Source organism: Sinocyclocheilus rhinocerous, unplaced genomic scaffold (genome assembly GCF_001515625.1).
Source record: "Sinocyclocheilus rhinocerous isolate Xijiao unplaced genomic scaffold, SAMN03320098_v1.1 scaffold1856, whole genome shotgun sequence".
Taxonomy (NCBI): Eukaryota; Metazoa; Chordata; class Actinopteri; order Cypriniformes; family Cyprinidae; genus Sinocyclocheilus; species Sinocyclocheilus rhinocerous.
In genome coordinates this window covers 103,841-120,266 of record NW_015645071.1, presented here as the reverse complement: position 1 = coordinate 120,266, position 16,426 = coordinate 103,841, and the positions used below count along the sequence as shown (strand labels likewise).

The 16,426-nt window shown below is 40.3% G+C and overlaps 2 protein-coding genes across 3 annotated transcripts in view; one reads left to right on the top strand and one right to left on the bottom strand.

Annotated features, from left to right (window-relative positions):
* Positions 1-9,001: 9,001 nt before the first annotated feature.
* On the top strand, positions 9,002-12,953 carry LOC107705451 (sodium-dependent glucose transporter 1-like). 2 transcript variants are annotated; one of them, XM_016508755.1, is made up of 4 exons: positions 9,002-9,517; positions 10,418-10,586; positions 11,203-11,319; positions 11,510-12,953. In XM_016508755.1, exons 1-4 carry the CDS (start codon positions 9,260-9,262, stop codon positions 12,793-12,795), a joined length of 1,830 nt encoding a protein of 609 aa, XP_016364241.1. In that variant the 5' UTR covers positions 9,002-9,259; the 3' UTR covers positions 12,796-12,953. The 2 variants fall into 2 exon arrangements, with proteins under 2 accessions (XP_016364241.1, XP_016364242.1); XM_016508756.1 differs by lacking the exon at positions 9,002-9,517 and adding an exon at positions 9,539-9,632.
* A 543-nt stretch (positions 12,954-13,496) lies between these two features.
* The window catches only part of LOC107705450 (DNA polymerase zeta catalytic subunit-like), an 85,761-nt gene continuing 82,831 nt past the window's right edge, over positions 13,497-16,426 (bottom strand). The window contains exon 31 of the mRNA XM_016508754.1: positions 13,497-14,906. Coding sequence (XP_016364240.1) covers positions 14,766-14,906 — 141 coding nt within the window. The 3' untranslated portion in view covers positions 13,497-14,765. The remainder of the gene's footprint in view (positions 14,907-16,426) is intronic.

The window sequence follows — 16,426 nt, the reverse complement described above, 5'->3', positions numbered from 1 at the left end:
CTTCCAAACACTCACTACTGACAATGGCCCGCAGCTGATCTCAGCTGAGTTCACAACATACCTCAAAAACAAAGGTATTCATCACATCTGCATGGCATACTTTCACCCCCAAGCTAATGGTGGCATCGAATGCTTCCATCAGTCACTGCATTCTCACGACCTTCTCACGGGCCATCCATCACACACTGCTGCACTACAGGGCCACCCAACACTCTACAACGGGGGTATTTCCAGCTTTCCTCATGCTTAGCCATGAGCTCCTTCCCCTCGACAGGCTCAGCCCCGCACTTCCTCAGGGACCACTACCGAGTGTCAGGGCCTCTGTCACCCGCCAGCAGAGGAGGATGAAGCAGAAATTCGATCTCTCAGCACACGTTAAGGTCCCTGACATAAAGGCAGCAGATTGGGTCAGGGTTCGCAGGCCCCACAGAGACAATAAACTCGCTTCATATTGTTCTGCCCCTCTCCAAGTTACTCATCAGCTGGGCCTAGCCACCTTCTTGCTCAGCGATGGCACATGGTGGCATGCAAGCCGCCTCCGCAAAGTGCCGCCCCCGGCACATACAAAAGGCGTCACACCTCAAGCCACACCCCCAGCTTGGCAGGACACCCCAGCGCTTCAGCTGACACCTCAGATAGCTCCTGCACAGGCTCCAGACATGTCTATCAACCTGCCAGCTGAGATGTGTGCCTGCCCATCACAGGCTGCCCAGCCTCATCCCCGTGTTTCTCCACAGCCTGTCCACATTCGTTCTCGCCCAGGGCACTTACAGGACTTTGTGTCAACATTTCATGTTTGAAATCCTATAGGAGGGGGGGAAATGTTGTGTTCTCACACAAGTGTTGTTTGATAATGCATTGAGTTAGTGTTCAGTGATGCATCGAGTTTGATTGTGCTGAAAGCATTCTGTCATGCCTGTCCAGTGTATGTGTTCATTTACTGGGGTCTGGAACAGAGAGGTTAAAGGGGTGGTTCACTGGTTTTTTTCTAGGCTTGATTGTTTATGGGGTGCAGTCTAACATTTGTTAATGCTTTGTTTTTAAAAAAACGCATTATATTTCACATAATTTACCTTTATTCCACACCTCTCTGTCCCTTCTCTCAGAAACACCCTGATCATTTCCTTCTTTTATGAAGCCCCTCCCTCAGAAATAGGCGATGGGCACACGAGGAACAGTATTAAGAACTGCTGCTTTAGAACATTGATTTTGAAACTTGTGAATCCATTAGAATCGTTAGAAGACAGAATCGCAATTCATATAGTTTTCTCTTCCTCTTCTCTAAAGCAGCGCAGCATGGCCTCGCCCCCTTTGCTGCCTTTTTCCCGAGGGCGGGGTTTATCTGTGTTTGTGATGTCACGAACCCGGGAAGTAACTTGTTGTAGTCCCTACCAGCCGTTTTTGTAGGCATTAAACTGCCAGAATTTTAAAAGACCATATCTCCGTTTGCATTGCACTTTCAGCTTTGTAACTTTGCAGATATTGTTTATGCTCAAACAGCAACATTACACACTAACTAACGTTAAAAAAGTGGAATCGCAATGAACCACCTCTGTAAAAAGATAGATAAGTTGATGTTACTCGCTGTGTCAGTGTGATCCATATCAAACGCAACACTATCATAAAACAATAATAATAAATAACCAAGCTAGAGGGGAAAAAACAAACAAAAAATATACAAGATTAAACATCGAAAGTAATTTTTGACTTTTTAAAGTTTTTTTTATGCCTATCAAAGACAAAACATTGGAATTATTGTCTACGAAAAAATTGACAGTAGCAGGTTCTTACCCAAAATGTTTCATTTAAAAATCACAAAGAATAACAAAAGGATTAACAATGTCATCTAGGGTGCTGTAATGTTTTTCCAATATTTTGAATATACTGAGTGTACTGTACTATAGGTTGCATCTTATATTTTAAACGTGACTTGTTTGTTAATAGATAGGCCTATTTTTGTGGACAGAACCAGATCAAATTCCAATTAACACTGCATAACATTATCCATTTAAAATATGATGCTGGAATAGATTGCCTGTTGCTATGATTGCGAACAAAGTGGTTATTGAATTTGTCATCAGTGATCATATCTAAAAAAAATATATATATATAGATTTATTTCTGTAAATTATAATTAGATTTTTCCAAATAAAACAATGGTGAGGTTTAAAAAAAAAAAGTTAACCACGAAATCATGCAGTGATTTGCAATGCAGTAATGCAATGATAGTCTTTTGTGGTATGACAGCGTGTGTTCTAGTTTGCAAAATAGGGAGGGAAGAAATTAACCTTTTCAAAACGAATTAATTGAACCAATTGCTTCACAAAACGAATCACTGTTTCAAAGCTTTTGAAACAACACATGCTGGTGACGCCTGCTGGTCAAAACTTTGTAAATGCAACAAACTCTGGCCAAAACATGCATAAAACAGCTTTTACAAAGCTTTTGCAAATGTTTTATTGGAAGTATAATATATTAAATTTAATTAACAAATCATGAAATACCATTACATATTAAGCGTCTGTATAGTAAATACACCAAATAATAATCTTTAAAAAAGCATCATATGACCCCTTTAATAATCTACAGGGCTTGTTTGGCTTGTTTTATATAGGGTTTGTCTAAACAGGCTAATAAGAGACAATGAACTACTCTTCCTTACACAAATGTCTCATTAAAAATGTCTACAAATTTACAAAACTGATCCAAGATCAGGTAAAAACCATAGTAGACACTGGTTTAATTGCTAAATGATTCATGACTTCAATGATTCATGGGTCCACAGAGCTCACAACCCCAACTGCTTTAACTACTTAAAACTTTCAGGCTAGGCTTTCTCAAGTTTGTCTTAAGTTATCTATTATAGAGATATTTTCTCAATCACTTTGGCACATTTTTCAAAACAGTCTTAACATTCTCTAATCTGTAAGTGCAATTGTCAAAACTGTTTGCTGGAACATCAGAACTTTGTCTGAACAACAGAACATGTCTGCAAAATGTAATAATCACCCAAAACATTTCATTCATACTTCAAAACCTAGTAACTGTGTCAGTAAATTGGCCAGTAAACACAATCTGTAAATAATTAAGTAAATACTTTGTTTGTCATGATGTGAGCCACACTGGTCAAAATTTTGAATTTTTTTCACCATGTGTTACGTTCCGTGTTTATTTATATAATATTGTTGGTTGTTACGTGCTGCTGTGTGCTCTCTCTGTCTCTGTGTTACTGCTGCTCAACCAGGTGTGGAGGAGAGTGAAGTGATCACTCGCACCTGCCGGTCGTTATTGTGCAGAGGCTGCAAGCTCAAAAGCTTCAACATGCCGACCACACGGAAGCTCGACTTCCAGAGTGCTGTACCTCTTGCCTGCCCTGTGTTGCTCTTATAGTTGTCAGAGACTGATACTGTGTAAAATTTACTCAAGTTACGGCTTATTGTAGCCTTCCTAAGAAGTAATTGGCGTTGTTGTTGCGCTACGTGTTTTCTCCGTGTTGGAAGCCGTAGGGAGGTGGGTGCCATTTTGTTTCTGTTGTTAATTTTCTTTTGTTTTGTCAGTTTAGACAGTTTTACTCCTTAACTAGTTAGAGGGTCCTTTTGTTTGTTGTTTTGGCCTTTCCCCCTCCTGAAGCCTATTTTGCTTCCTATTATACTTTTGTCCTTTGGAAATCTTGTAAATAAAATACTTGATTTTTGGAACTTAACGTGTCTGCTGTGCTGGGACTGGTACTCACTCACCTCAACCAAGTTTATGTTTACTTTTCCCTGTTACCCCCTTACCCTAGACCCTTACATCTGGGACGTAACAGTGAAAATTGGGGGCTTGTCCGTTATTTATTCAACACCGTAAAGGAGTGAAATATTTCATTTGGTGTAAAGTGAAGCTGAAAACTTTTGTTTTGTTCTGTGTAATACTAATACTTGTTTAAAATCTTGTGATAAGAAAAATTGATAGCTTGTTTATTGTGAGCATTTCAAGCTAATTTGTACTTTGATTTTTTTTTTTTTTGTTTAAACAAAATTTTGGCTGTTTTCTTTTCTTTGGTAGGGGCAGTGCGGTCATTTTATGTGGAATGGAATTTGATTTGATTGAGTTTACCCTTGCTCCCTCAGTAGAAGTTTTCAATCGCTGCCATAAGAAGGACTTGCTGTTAATTGCTGACTTCTTTAATATATCTGTCTCTAGGGATGTAACAAAAGCGGTTATAAAAGATCAACTGTACACTGAGTTAGTTAACGCTGGTATCTTACCGATTGATTCACAGACTGAAGAGGTAGAGGAGGGCAATGAGGTAGCTGAAATGGCTGAAACTAGTGCTGCAGCTTTTCCCCTTGATATTGAACCAAGCATGGATCCTTTATTGGCGATCAAGCTAAAAGAACTTGAGCTAGCAATCAAAAGACAGGAGCATGATACTCAAGTTATCCATCTCCGTGCTATTGAAGCACAGGCTCAGCGAGATATTAAGCTTAAAAGTTTAGCAATTGAGGCAGAGACTTTACGCCGTAAGCCTGTGCCGGCTCCACGCTCTAGACCTTCCTCACCTTTGACTGCTGTTCCGGTACAGAGTAGTACTGTTAATTTTGGTACTCCTAATGATGCTCAGGTTAACTTTGATGTAGCAAAGTATATTAAATTGGTACCTCCCTTTCGAGAAGCTGAGGTAGATGCTTACTTCATAGCCTTTGAGCGAATTGCTGAAAAATTGGGTTGGCCCAAGGATATGTGGGGTCTACTGCTTCAATGTAACTTTGTGGGTAAGGCCCAAGAGGTATGTGCTGCGCTACCAATAGGGCAGTCCTTGGATTATGATGTTGTGAAAGCAGCAGTGCTACGTGCATATGAACTGGTGCCTGAAGCATATCGCCAGCGCTTTCGAGGTATAGCGAAAACAGCCAAACAAACCTTTGTTGAGTTTGCACGAGAAAAGAGAACCCTATTTGAAAAATGGTGCTAAGCTAGTAAAGTTACCAGTCTTGATCAACTGCAGGAACTTATTTTGCTTGAAGAGTTAAAAAAATTGTATTCCAGAGAACATTGTAGTTCACCTAAATGAGCAGAAGATAAATTCACTCTCTGAAGCTGCAGTGTTAGCGGATGAGTTCGCACTCACACACTGGTCAGTATTCTCTTCTACACGTCAGTTTAGACACCAGAGTTTTGTAGATGAGCAGACAGAGAGGGTGATGTCACCTGTTCTTTCCTCTGAGAAAGGTAAAGCTATGCTGGATCGCTCAAGACGCAAGCGTGTCTGCTTTTACTGCTTAGATCCAGGTTACCTGATATCCAAATGCAAAGCATGGAAACAGAAGTCTGCTGCTGAAAAGTCCAAGAGTGTAGCTTTCGCTCAAGCTGGTTCTGTCTCTGACTACTCCTTTCCACAGCTCCAGAGTTCCAGCTACCAACCCTTCCTGTTAACTGGGTTTGTGTCTCTTTCAGCTGACTCACCTGGCCGACCAGTATCCATTCTCCGAGATACGGGGGCTGCGCAGTCATTTATTTTAGCGGGAGTCTTGCCTTTCTCACCTGAAACGTACTCTGGTGTACTACGTACTAGTTCGAGGGATTGAACTGGGTTGCGTTAAAGTGTTCCCTTGTCCTATTGTGGTGGATAAGCCTGAGGTGACAGGACAGCCAGATGTCGCTGCTCATTTCCCTGCTGTTTTTCCCGCCTGTGCGGTTACTCGAGCACAGTCCCGAAAGTGGGATTATGTTGTGAACCTCGCTGACTCATTTATAAATCCTGTGTCAGACATTTCGGATTGCACACTGTTCATTAAACCTGAAATCTCCTCTTCTTGTGAAAAGATGAACTCTGACTCAGCTGCAACTTCCTTAAAAGTTGGAAAGGAGGACCTCACTGCAGCTCAGAAAACTGATCCATCTCTGTTGTTCTGTCTGGATGCTGCTGTCAGTTTGGATAAAGCTCCAGGTGGTCCGGTTACATATTATTGGGATGATGGTGTACTCATGCGACGTTGGTGACCACAAGTGAATGGTGACGTGTTAGCTGCACATCAACTTGTCTTACCTTCTGCTTACCGTCCCCAGGTCCTGAAGCTGGCGCATGAACATCCCTTGTCTGGTCACCTTGGCATCACTAAGGCGTATAAGCGCATCTTAAAGTACTTCTTCTGGCCTGGATTGAGGAACAGTGTAGTGAGTTACTGCCGAGCGTGCCATGATTGTCAAGTCTCGTCGAGGGATTGAACTGGGTTGCGTTAAAGTGTTCCCTTGTCCTATTGTGGTGGATAAGCCTGAGGTGACAGGACAGCCAGATGTCGCTGCTCATTTCCCTGCTGTTTTTCCCGCCTGTGCGGTTACTCGAGCACAGTCCCGAAAGTGGGATTATGTTGTGAACCTCGCTGACTCATTTATAAATCCTGTGTCAGACATTTCGGATTGCACACTGTTCATTAAACCTGAAATCTCCTCTTCTTGTGAAAAGATGAACTCTGACTCAGCTGCAACTTCCTTAAAAGTTGGAAAGGAGGACCTCACTGCAGCTCAGAAAACTGATCCATCTCTGTTGTTCTGTCTGGATGCTGCTGTCAGTTTGGATAAAGCTCCAGGTGGTCCGGTTACATATTATTGGGATGATGGTGTACTCATGCGACGTTGGTGACCACAAGTGAATGGTGACGTGTTAGCTGCACATCAACTTGTCTTACCTTCTGCTTACCGTCCCCAGGTCCTGAAGCTGGCGCATGAACATCCCTTGTCTGGTCACCTTGGCATCACTAAGGCGTATAAGCGCATCTTAAAGTACTTCTTCTGGCCTGGATTGAGGAACAGTGTAGTGAGTTACTGCCGAGCGTGCCATGATTGTCAAGTCTCGGGTAAGCCCAACCAGACTGTTCCCTCCACTCCTCTTCATCCTATACCAGTGATGAATGAGCCAGCGGAACCTGCTGTGGTGGTGCCTGCTGCTCTTTGCTCCTCTGTAGATGATCCAGATGTGGGTGAATTGATACCTGAACATTTTCAAAATTCAACAGTATTAAATCAACTTGATGACTACCTTGCATACTTGCTTCAAGATCAGAAGGAATCTCTTGTCCAGCTGTTTAATAAGTACCCCATGCTCTTTTCTGATGTTCCTGGCAGAACCTCTGTGATCACTCATGACATAGACGTAGGTAACTGTTCCCCAATTTTCACTGTTACGTCCCAGATGTAAGGGGGTAACAGGGAAAAGTAAACATAAATTTGGTTGGGGTGAGTGAGTACCAGTCCCCTGCCCAGCACAACAGACACGTTAAGTTCCAAAAATCAAGTATTTTATTTACAAGATTTCCAAAGGACAAAAGTATAATAGGAAGCAAAATAGGCTTCAGGAGGGGGAAAGGCCAAAACAACAAACAAAAGGACCCTCTAACTAGTTAAGGAGTAAAACTGTCTAAACTGACAAAACAAAAGAAAATTAACAACAGAAACAAAATGGCACCCACCTCCCTACGGCTTCCAACACGGAGAAAACACGTAGCGCAACAACAACGCCAATTACTTCTTAGGAAGGCTACAATAAGCCGTAACTTGAGTAAATTTTACACAGTATCAGTCTCTGACAACTATAAGAGCAACACAGGGCAGGCAAGAGGTACAGCACTCTGGAAGTCGAGCTTCCGTGTGGTCGGCATGTTGAAGCTTTTGAGCTTGCAGCCTCTGCACAATAACGACCGGCAGGTGCGAGTGATCACTTCACTCTCCTCCACACCTGGTTGAGCAGCAGTAACACAGAGACAGAGAGAGCACACAGCAGCACGTAACAACCAACAATATTATATAAATAAACACGGAACGTAACACATGCAATATTTGCATATAACAATTTTTTTCTACTTTTTGTATTGTTGTTGACACTGACTGCTTTCTATACTATACAAGAATGTCAGTTTTGTCTGTTATATCAAATTGAACATTTTAGATGTACAGGGAAAAGTCAATACTTTAGAATACAAAAAATATATATATTTTTTTTTGAAATACAGTACATTTACTTTTTAGAGAAGTGAAGAAATAATCTTTTTTTTAGAGAAATAAACTGAAAACTGACAGTTGCTTGTTCATTTGTACACATACTATTATGTCTTCCACTAACACAATGACGACCACACATTCTTACATATCTTCCTATCGCTCTTCCACGATTAGCAACTGTGAATTTTCAGTGTGCATGTAATACATTTCTAGAGATAAATGATGGATGTATAAAGGGTTGTGACGTTGCTTCTTGTTCAAAAATGGTAGTGACAGTGCAAACTCCATTCAAAATCTGTCTGGTTGATTATTTCATTACAATGACAGGCAGGCTATTTACTAACTTAGCAGACATCACAAACATTCAATGTCAGATATGTATGGAATATACAGTACATGCATCAGACAGATTTTGATAATTGAATGGATCATTTTGCATGTGATGGCTCACACAATGAAAGGATGTTTAGAAGTAGTGAAGAGTTTGACAGTTTCACTGAGAATCAGCTCATCAGTTTTGATCAACAAGCCATGTGCATTTAGTTACTGTGCAAACTGTAGACAATTGTACTTACTCTTTTGCACATGTGCCAAAACACATAGGCCTATTTCTTTTTAGCTTGAATCAGTAAGAAACTCAAATCTGATTGTTCAGACATCTTTACTTTAACTTATCGTTAAAAAGCAAAAAACTAATTTTAGAATTGTGCCAAAGCAATTGAGAAAACTGTAATCCATACACCCTTGCTTGCAGCATTATGCAGCAAAGGGCTTGGCATTCAGTCTGGACTAAAAGACTTATTAAGGAGCCCGGTCTGTTGTTGTATTGTTATGAGAATGGTTGCTGTTGTTGTTTTCTAAGCATTCAATAAATAAAAATAAATAAATACATATAAATAAATAAATAAACCTGACCTAGAGAGAAGGAGAGTTTTCACGTCTATCCACACTCCAGCGCGAGAGATGGCAATATGCACGCAAGGGGGTTTGCAAGCCGCATGCAGAAGAATTGTTGGTTTGTGCGCATGCGCACCTACTATACGGAAGTTTTGAACCTCAAGCTTTCTAACTAGTACCTGGAGTTTACAGTGTATATTCACGCGATATTTCTGCTTTACTTAAGATAGACGCTGTTTGGTTTTACTGTTTTTTATAAAATCATAAATAAAATACGTTGATAGGCAAGAATAGGTCAAATGTGGGTCATTTTAGGTCGGCCATAAACCAACGAAAGCGTTGACAGCTTTTCCGTACACAACAGTGCGTCAGTCGTGCTGCCATGCCCTCCGGTGAAGCAGCGCCGAAGAAAAAACACGTTCGTTTCGCTAAGATGGAAGAGGGCATTGACCACGACGAGCAGGAAGAGGATACGCTTTTCGACAAACGTAAAGACGCGAAGAAGGGACTGAAAAGCGCTCTGAAGGGAGGCAAAGGGGTACTGAAGCCGGGGACTGATCAGGTTGATGTAGTTGGTAATACTGGGGCATGCGGGCGATGGCTAGTCAGCCTAGCGCTTTGCGCGTCTTTTCTCGGTCTGGTAGGTCTATGCATGTTCGGTTTTATTTGTTGTAAAGTAAAACAAGACCTTCATATGAAAACCTAAAACCTGTGCTTTGCAGCCTTAAAATCCTATCCCTTGTTAGTTCATCTATGTGGGTATTGTTCTGTGTCTGTATCAAAAAGAGACAACTGAAAATATGCTAAAAAAAAAAACATTGTTATGGTAACGTAATTTCCTGGTCGCCTTGCAGTATCCTCGTAAAACAGGATTATTTGCATAAGGGAAGATGTCAGACAAGTTAGTGGTGTAACAGGGCTGACAGGTTAATGTTGGCCTGGGTACTATGAATTCAGGGTAATACTATGATATTTTGACATGATACTGCTTGGTTACCATATGTGCTATGGAGTATGTAACATAGTATGTGCAATGTATTTGATTGCCGTGGTATTAGCATGGTACTATGCAGACAACACCATGCACACAGTAGGGTGGCTGATATTAGCTCAGGCTGAGTTTAGTTTAGTAATGCAGTACTACACATACCACAATGTTAAAGTGTGGGATTAGTAGAAAAATTGCAGAAATGTCTCTCCTGAAGCTCATTATTTACCTTTAAATGTCAAGAACTAACTTCATAGATCTATTTATAGCAGTTGTAGGTCTAATCATCTCAGGAGTCATGATTTATGAACAGATTCTGTGCATTCGCTTAAAAGTACCTTTTATTTATTTTTTTAAATACCATATTATTTATAATATCAAAGTATTTTTTGAAGTATCTTGGAGTACCATGCAAATGCTGTGGTATATAAATATAGAAGTACCATCTAATGTCAAGACTGTACCTCTGTTTTTTAATGTGCACTTGTTAGAATGTGCACATTTATCGTATATTTTTATATTTATGTATTTGTTTATGTGGTATATTTTTAGGGAATGGCCATCTCTGTATTGGGCCCTACCTTTGAAGACCTGGCTGTCAATGTCAACAAGAACATCAGTAATTTATCCTATATATTTGTGGGTCGTTCATCTGGATATATTGGAGGTTCCCTGTTAGGAGGGATCCTGTTTGACTGTGTGAATCCCCATCTGCTTTTGGGTAAGGCCATAGACTCCACAAAGAAAAGGACTTTGTGTTAATTGAAAGCCATTTAATATTTAACTTTTGTAAATCATTTACTTATGAAAGTGTGTTATAACTGATTATAGGAGTTGGTCAAAGAGTTAACCATATGGACTCATAATGCAAAGGTTGCAGGTTTGGAGAATCTGCAGTCTTGCACTATCACCTGATTAAGCTGATTAACTTTTATTTTGGGGTAAACTATTTCTTTAGATGAATCAAAAAGTGAAAGAAAAAGCACAGAAAGGGCCAAATAAACAGAAGGCTACAGAAAATCAGATTAAATTGCCCAATAAAACATCCCTGTTACTCTTCTAGAAGCTATCTTGTATGAGTTTAGTGACTGTTATCAGAGGAGCCATGTCTCATGGTTTATGTTTTGTGTTAGGACCCCACAGATTTGTAAATTTATTTAGCTGTAATGTTTTAGAAACTTTAAAAGTCATGGCAGTTACAGGACATTTGTCAGTAGTACGTTGGGAGTATGTTGTCCCCTTTATTTTGTATTTGTGTGTTTATTTTTTGGGATACATGTGTGATATTATAAAGTATGATTAGTGATTCGTTACTCACAGTTGATTTATATCTGCAGGCTTATCATTGTTAATCACAGCATTTGGGATGTCTGGTACTCCTTTCTGTAAAAAGGCTTGGCTGCTCACTGTTTTGATGTCCGGTGTGGGGGTGTCAATGGGAGTTTTAGATACAGGTAAGATAAGTGCCTGGTGTAGACAAGGTGTTGTAATTTAAGTCCAGCATTAAGCAATTAACAGTATGAATTTTCGTAGCATTAAGCATTGTTAACGCTCATATATATATATATATATATGTATGATATACAGTATATATATAAAAACCTTAATAGGTGCTATGGTAATTGAGTTTCTGGTTGTCAACAGGCGGTAATGTTCTCATACTGAATACATGGGGAGAACAAGCTGGACCTCACCTGCAGGCTCTGCACTTCAGCTTTGCTGCTGGAGCCTTTGCCTCTCCAATCATAGCCAAGCTGCTCTTTGGCCACAGTTCCGACAATGTCTCCACTTACATGTCTGGCCATGCCTCCAAGACCTTCAATGCCATCTTGCCATCTTCCCATCTAAAGAGCACCACTCTAACATCCATGTGGGCCTACATCGTGATTGGTGCTGTTGTTTTATTGGTGTCGCTCATCTTTTTTTCCCTGTACTTCTGCAGTTCCCCCAATTCGAATAGGGCAAAAACACCTTCAGGAAAGCAGCTGTTCTCCAAACACCATAACATACTTATACTCCTGCTGTCCTTGTTCTTTTTTTTCTATGTTGGAAGTGAGGTGGCGTACGGTTCCTTTATATTTACCTATGGCAAGGACTATGTCAGAATGAACCCGGTTCAGGCAGCAGGACTGAATTCACTCTTCTGGGGAACGTTCGCGGCTGGTCGTGGTCTGGCCATATTCTTTGCGGCTTGTCTGCGCCCAGGCACCCTGATCCTACTGAGTCTAGTGGGCACCACAGTTTCCGCGCTCCTGCTTTGTCTTTTTAGCCAAAATTCCCCTATGCTCTGGGCGTGCACTGCTATATATGGTGTCTCTATGTCTACCACGTTTCCTAGTGGAATTTCATGGGTTGAGCAGTACACGACTGTGACAGGGAGGTCAGCTGCGGTGTTTGTGGTGGGTGCAGCTCTTGGAGAAATGGTTCTGCCAGCTCTCTTGGGCTTCTTACTGGGGCAGGTGCAGAATCAGCCATTGCTGATGTATCTGGCACTTGGCACATCCACCTTCACTTCTATCTTGTTCCCTGTCTTGTACAAATTAGCGTCACCAGGAGGGGACGCCACCTTGCGGAAAACACCAGGGAAACGCACCAAGGATGCTGATGATAGTGAGTACCGGCAAGCACTGCTGGACAATGCGGAGGAAGAAGAGGAGCAGGAAAATGAAAGTGAAGCTGACCATTGGAATGATGCAGACTTTGAGGTGATCGAGATGGACGATGCCAGCCTGTTGTGCTCTCCTTCTAAAGCCTCAGTGCCACCTGATGTTGCAGCCAGTGCACTTGCTGCCCAATCAGTGACCGCCCCATTGCCAGCACCCTCAAGAGACCCCACAACCCTGGCCTCTCTGTCTCACACACTGCCCTTTTCCACAGACTCTCCCAGACGCAAACTGTTAATGTCCCTCAACAGGGAGAAGAAAGACTAATATGTTGCACTTCATCAAAGAAGTCTCAGACTTTTTGCTCTTAGCCAGGAACTGAGAAGTGGCTGCTTTTTTTTTTTCTTGGGTGAAAAGATCACACTAGCCAGTTGATTTGGTACTTTCTAAATGCCAACTGCATGTTTGACGTTCATTACATAAAGCAACATAACCCACACCAAGCCTGTTCCTGCTCACCACTTGTACAGGATTATCCTAAAGAAGTGTAATTAGCATATTGTACATTTTACTGAGAATTGTCCTGTTATTTCAGATCAGCCTAATTATTGGACACAAATGTATATTAGGATGTCGGACTATATCTCTTCTCTCATTTGTTATTGTTGATTAATTGACCATGAATTAAAGTATTTTGTACAATGGTAACCAGCACAATTAGTCTGTGAAATTAAGACAAGCATTTTTTGTATTGTATGGTCAGAATGAATGTATAAAGTTATATTAATATTTTGATGCTGAAGTCTTTGTTGAAAGTCCTTACCTTTTATGTTTACAAAATATTTATTTTCATTTTTCAAATCATACTTGATTGTTAATTAATAAATATTAACACTAAACAACATTAACATCAAGGGTCAAATTTTGTGATTTTTCCCCCCTAAAAGTCTTATACTAACCAGTTGTGTGTAAATTGGTTTTGTCCTGACAAGCCTCAAGTGACAGTCGTTTCCATTGCTCATATCGTGTAGCCCTGTTTATCATGACTTGATCTTATTTGTTTGAGGTCTCGCTCAACATGACTGTAAATATCAAATATGTTCTACAATGAGGGTTTGGACATGGCCCGTGATTAGAGACAGCAGCTGCCAGTTTCCACAATCATTTTTGCACATTTGATTTTCACTTTTAATAAACTCAGGAAACAAAGTCCTCTCACATTGAACTGCAGGAACACTAGACATCTTTTTTAGTGTTTTTCAAAGTCAGTAGAAATGTCTCATTACTGTCCCAAGTTATAATTATAACTGACTTTTTCATATCGCCTGTCAATTGTTAGTGTCAATAACTGCTTATGGGTCATTGAACAAGCATGAAAAACATTGTTTAAACCCTTTCCAATACCGATCTGTAAAGCTTGCAGTATATACCCAAAAATGATGTAAAAACCAAAGGACCCATTTTAACTGAAACAGACATTTGTTAAATACACTGAATTTTATTATATCAATATCAAATCTCCACCCACAAATGTTCTTTAGAAAACAAAGCACCTTAACATTTTTTACAGGTTTAAAAAAACAGGTTATGTAGCTCTGGTAGGTAGCATAGGTCGGTAACAATGTCTGGTTTAAAGTAGAGAGAGCATTAGAAAAGTATTTTAAAAGAACAATTATGCACACAGACAATATATACTTATCAAACATATTGCAGAAGTCTATGTAAAGGCTGATATTGACTTGCTTGTCCTCAGACTTGCCTCTGTAGAGAATGGACTGACATAAAACTTCCCAGAACATGTGAAAAACTTTAGATTTTTTTTTTTAAATCAGTGTTCATATACAGAATTTTGGATAATCATATTCAAGGTTTATTTACAACAGACTGATCTAATGAGGGGGGAGTGGGATCACTGGAGTCTTATCTCCACAAGAATTGCAGTCAGAACTGAATCTCCCTCATTTACAGATTGCTACAGCACACGGTTCAGTTTAGAGAGGATTATTCTGTAAATGTCTGACCTGTCAATCTGCAGAAATGTAACTATTTAATGAACACCAAAAACAACTACCAAGCAAATTCAAACACAGTGCATCAAAATCATCTTCCTCTTCTGTATTTAAGGCCTCTAGTCCCACTGCACTGCAGTACCACACAAAATCAAACAGTATAAGATGGAAACTCTCCAAGGACACATAGAAAAAAGCACCTTTTAAAACTATTATACACAAAATTGTGCTGAATGGCACAGTGTTTAGCACCAGAGTAAAATGAAAGGTGGACAGACTGCTGGACTATCAGAACTGCTCCAGCAGCTGGCGAAGATATGGTCCTCGGGAAAGATTCCGATTAACGCGAGATAATTTGTAGAGTATAGGGCAGTCCAATGAGACACATGGCACCTGACGCTCTGCACTCCCACTGCAACTTCTACATACCTGTCAATCAAATCACAACAGTAGAACATAAAATACTGACATATGACAAACATGAAACATTGGACCTCTAGTCTCTCATGTACCCAGACTTTTGACTAAAGGGCCCAAATCTGGTTCCCATTGCAGCTTAAGTTTCTTCACATAAAACATGTTTGAAAAAGTGAAGAAAAAAACAACAAAAACACTGTTAGATGAAATCTCTACACCAGAATTATTAGATCTAGACCCGGGCACCAGATCCTGTCAGAAAATATCTGTTTTTTTCTAGTATGAACAACTAGTCAGCATAGTTGTTAATACAGTTCTGGGTACCAGACAAGACTCACCGTTAATGAGTTTTGGGTATTAAACAGTATTCTATCAGCCAATAAATTGACTGAGAAAGCTGGAAGAGGGGAAAAAAGCAGGGGGTCATTCTTCGTACCTCGCTTAAACCTGAGATGATTTGACGGATACCAGATCTTTTAATCCTGATAACTGATTTTTGGGTAACTTGGTTCTTCAAACAAGTTAGTGCATTTGACTTAAAATATCTGGATTAAGTTGTCTGAGATTACTCGGTGTTGACATGTTAATCGGAAAGGGCAGATATATCGATTCTTGAAACCATAATCAACAAAGCAGTACTTGGCTGGAGGCAAGACAGCAACGTAATCACATCATTTAATAAAGATCAAGGAAACAGTCAGGCAGGCAAAATAACATAAGTTATAATAAATAAATAAAATGTGTAACCATTTTTTAAAAAAATGATTCCCAATTATTTTTCACCATTTCTAGTATTCGTACAGGCTTTGCATTTTTTAAAGGGTTAGTTCACCCAAAAATGAAAATTAGGCTGTGTTTTACTCACCCCCAAGGCATCCTAGGTGTATATGACTTTCTTCTTTCAGACGAATCCAGTCTGACTTATATAAAAAATTGTCCTGGCTATTCCAAGCTCTACCATTGCAGTCAGCGGGTGTTGCAGTGCTTCAGTCCAGAAGAAGTTAAATAAAAAGCACCCATCCATAAAAAAAAGTGTCTCACACGGCTCCGGGGGGTGAACAAAGGCCTCCTGTAGCGAATCGATGCGTTTTTGTAAGAAAAATAACCATATTTAAAACATAATAATCAATTTAATCTAGCTTGCGCTCGCTGTTGTAAACGGAAGCAGCTACGGGCGTATGACGTATGAGTTCAGCGTTGCGCATGCGCTGCTCAGAAGCGTGAAAACCAACGTTTGTTTACAGGATCAAAAGAAGCAAAGTTTCCTTACTTTAGCAAAGGAAAACCAGATTCCTCTTGGCTTATATCGAAATCCTCCGACATTCTTCTTTACAAATCCTCGTTTTGTACTTCTAATTAGTGACCGTTGTTTTGTTTCGATCTCTCCGCGTGCGTCACTTTCTGAGCGGCGCATGCGCAAAGCTGACCTCATACGTAATTACCCCGGAACTGCTTCCGTTTTACAACAGTGAGCGCAAGCTAGATTAAATTGATTATTACGTTTTAAATATGGTTATTTTTCTTACAAAAAC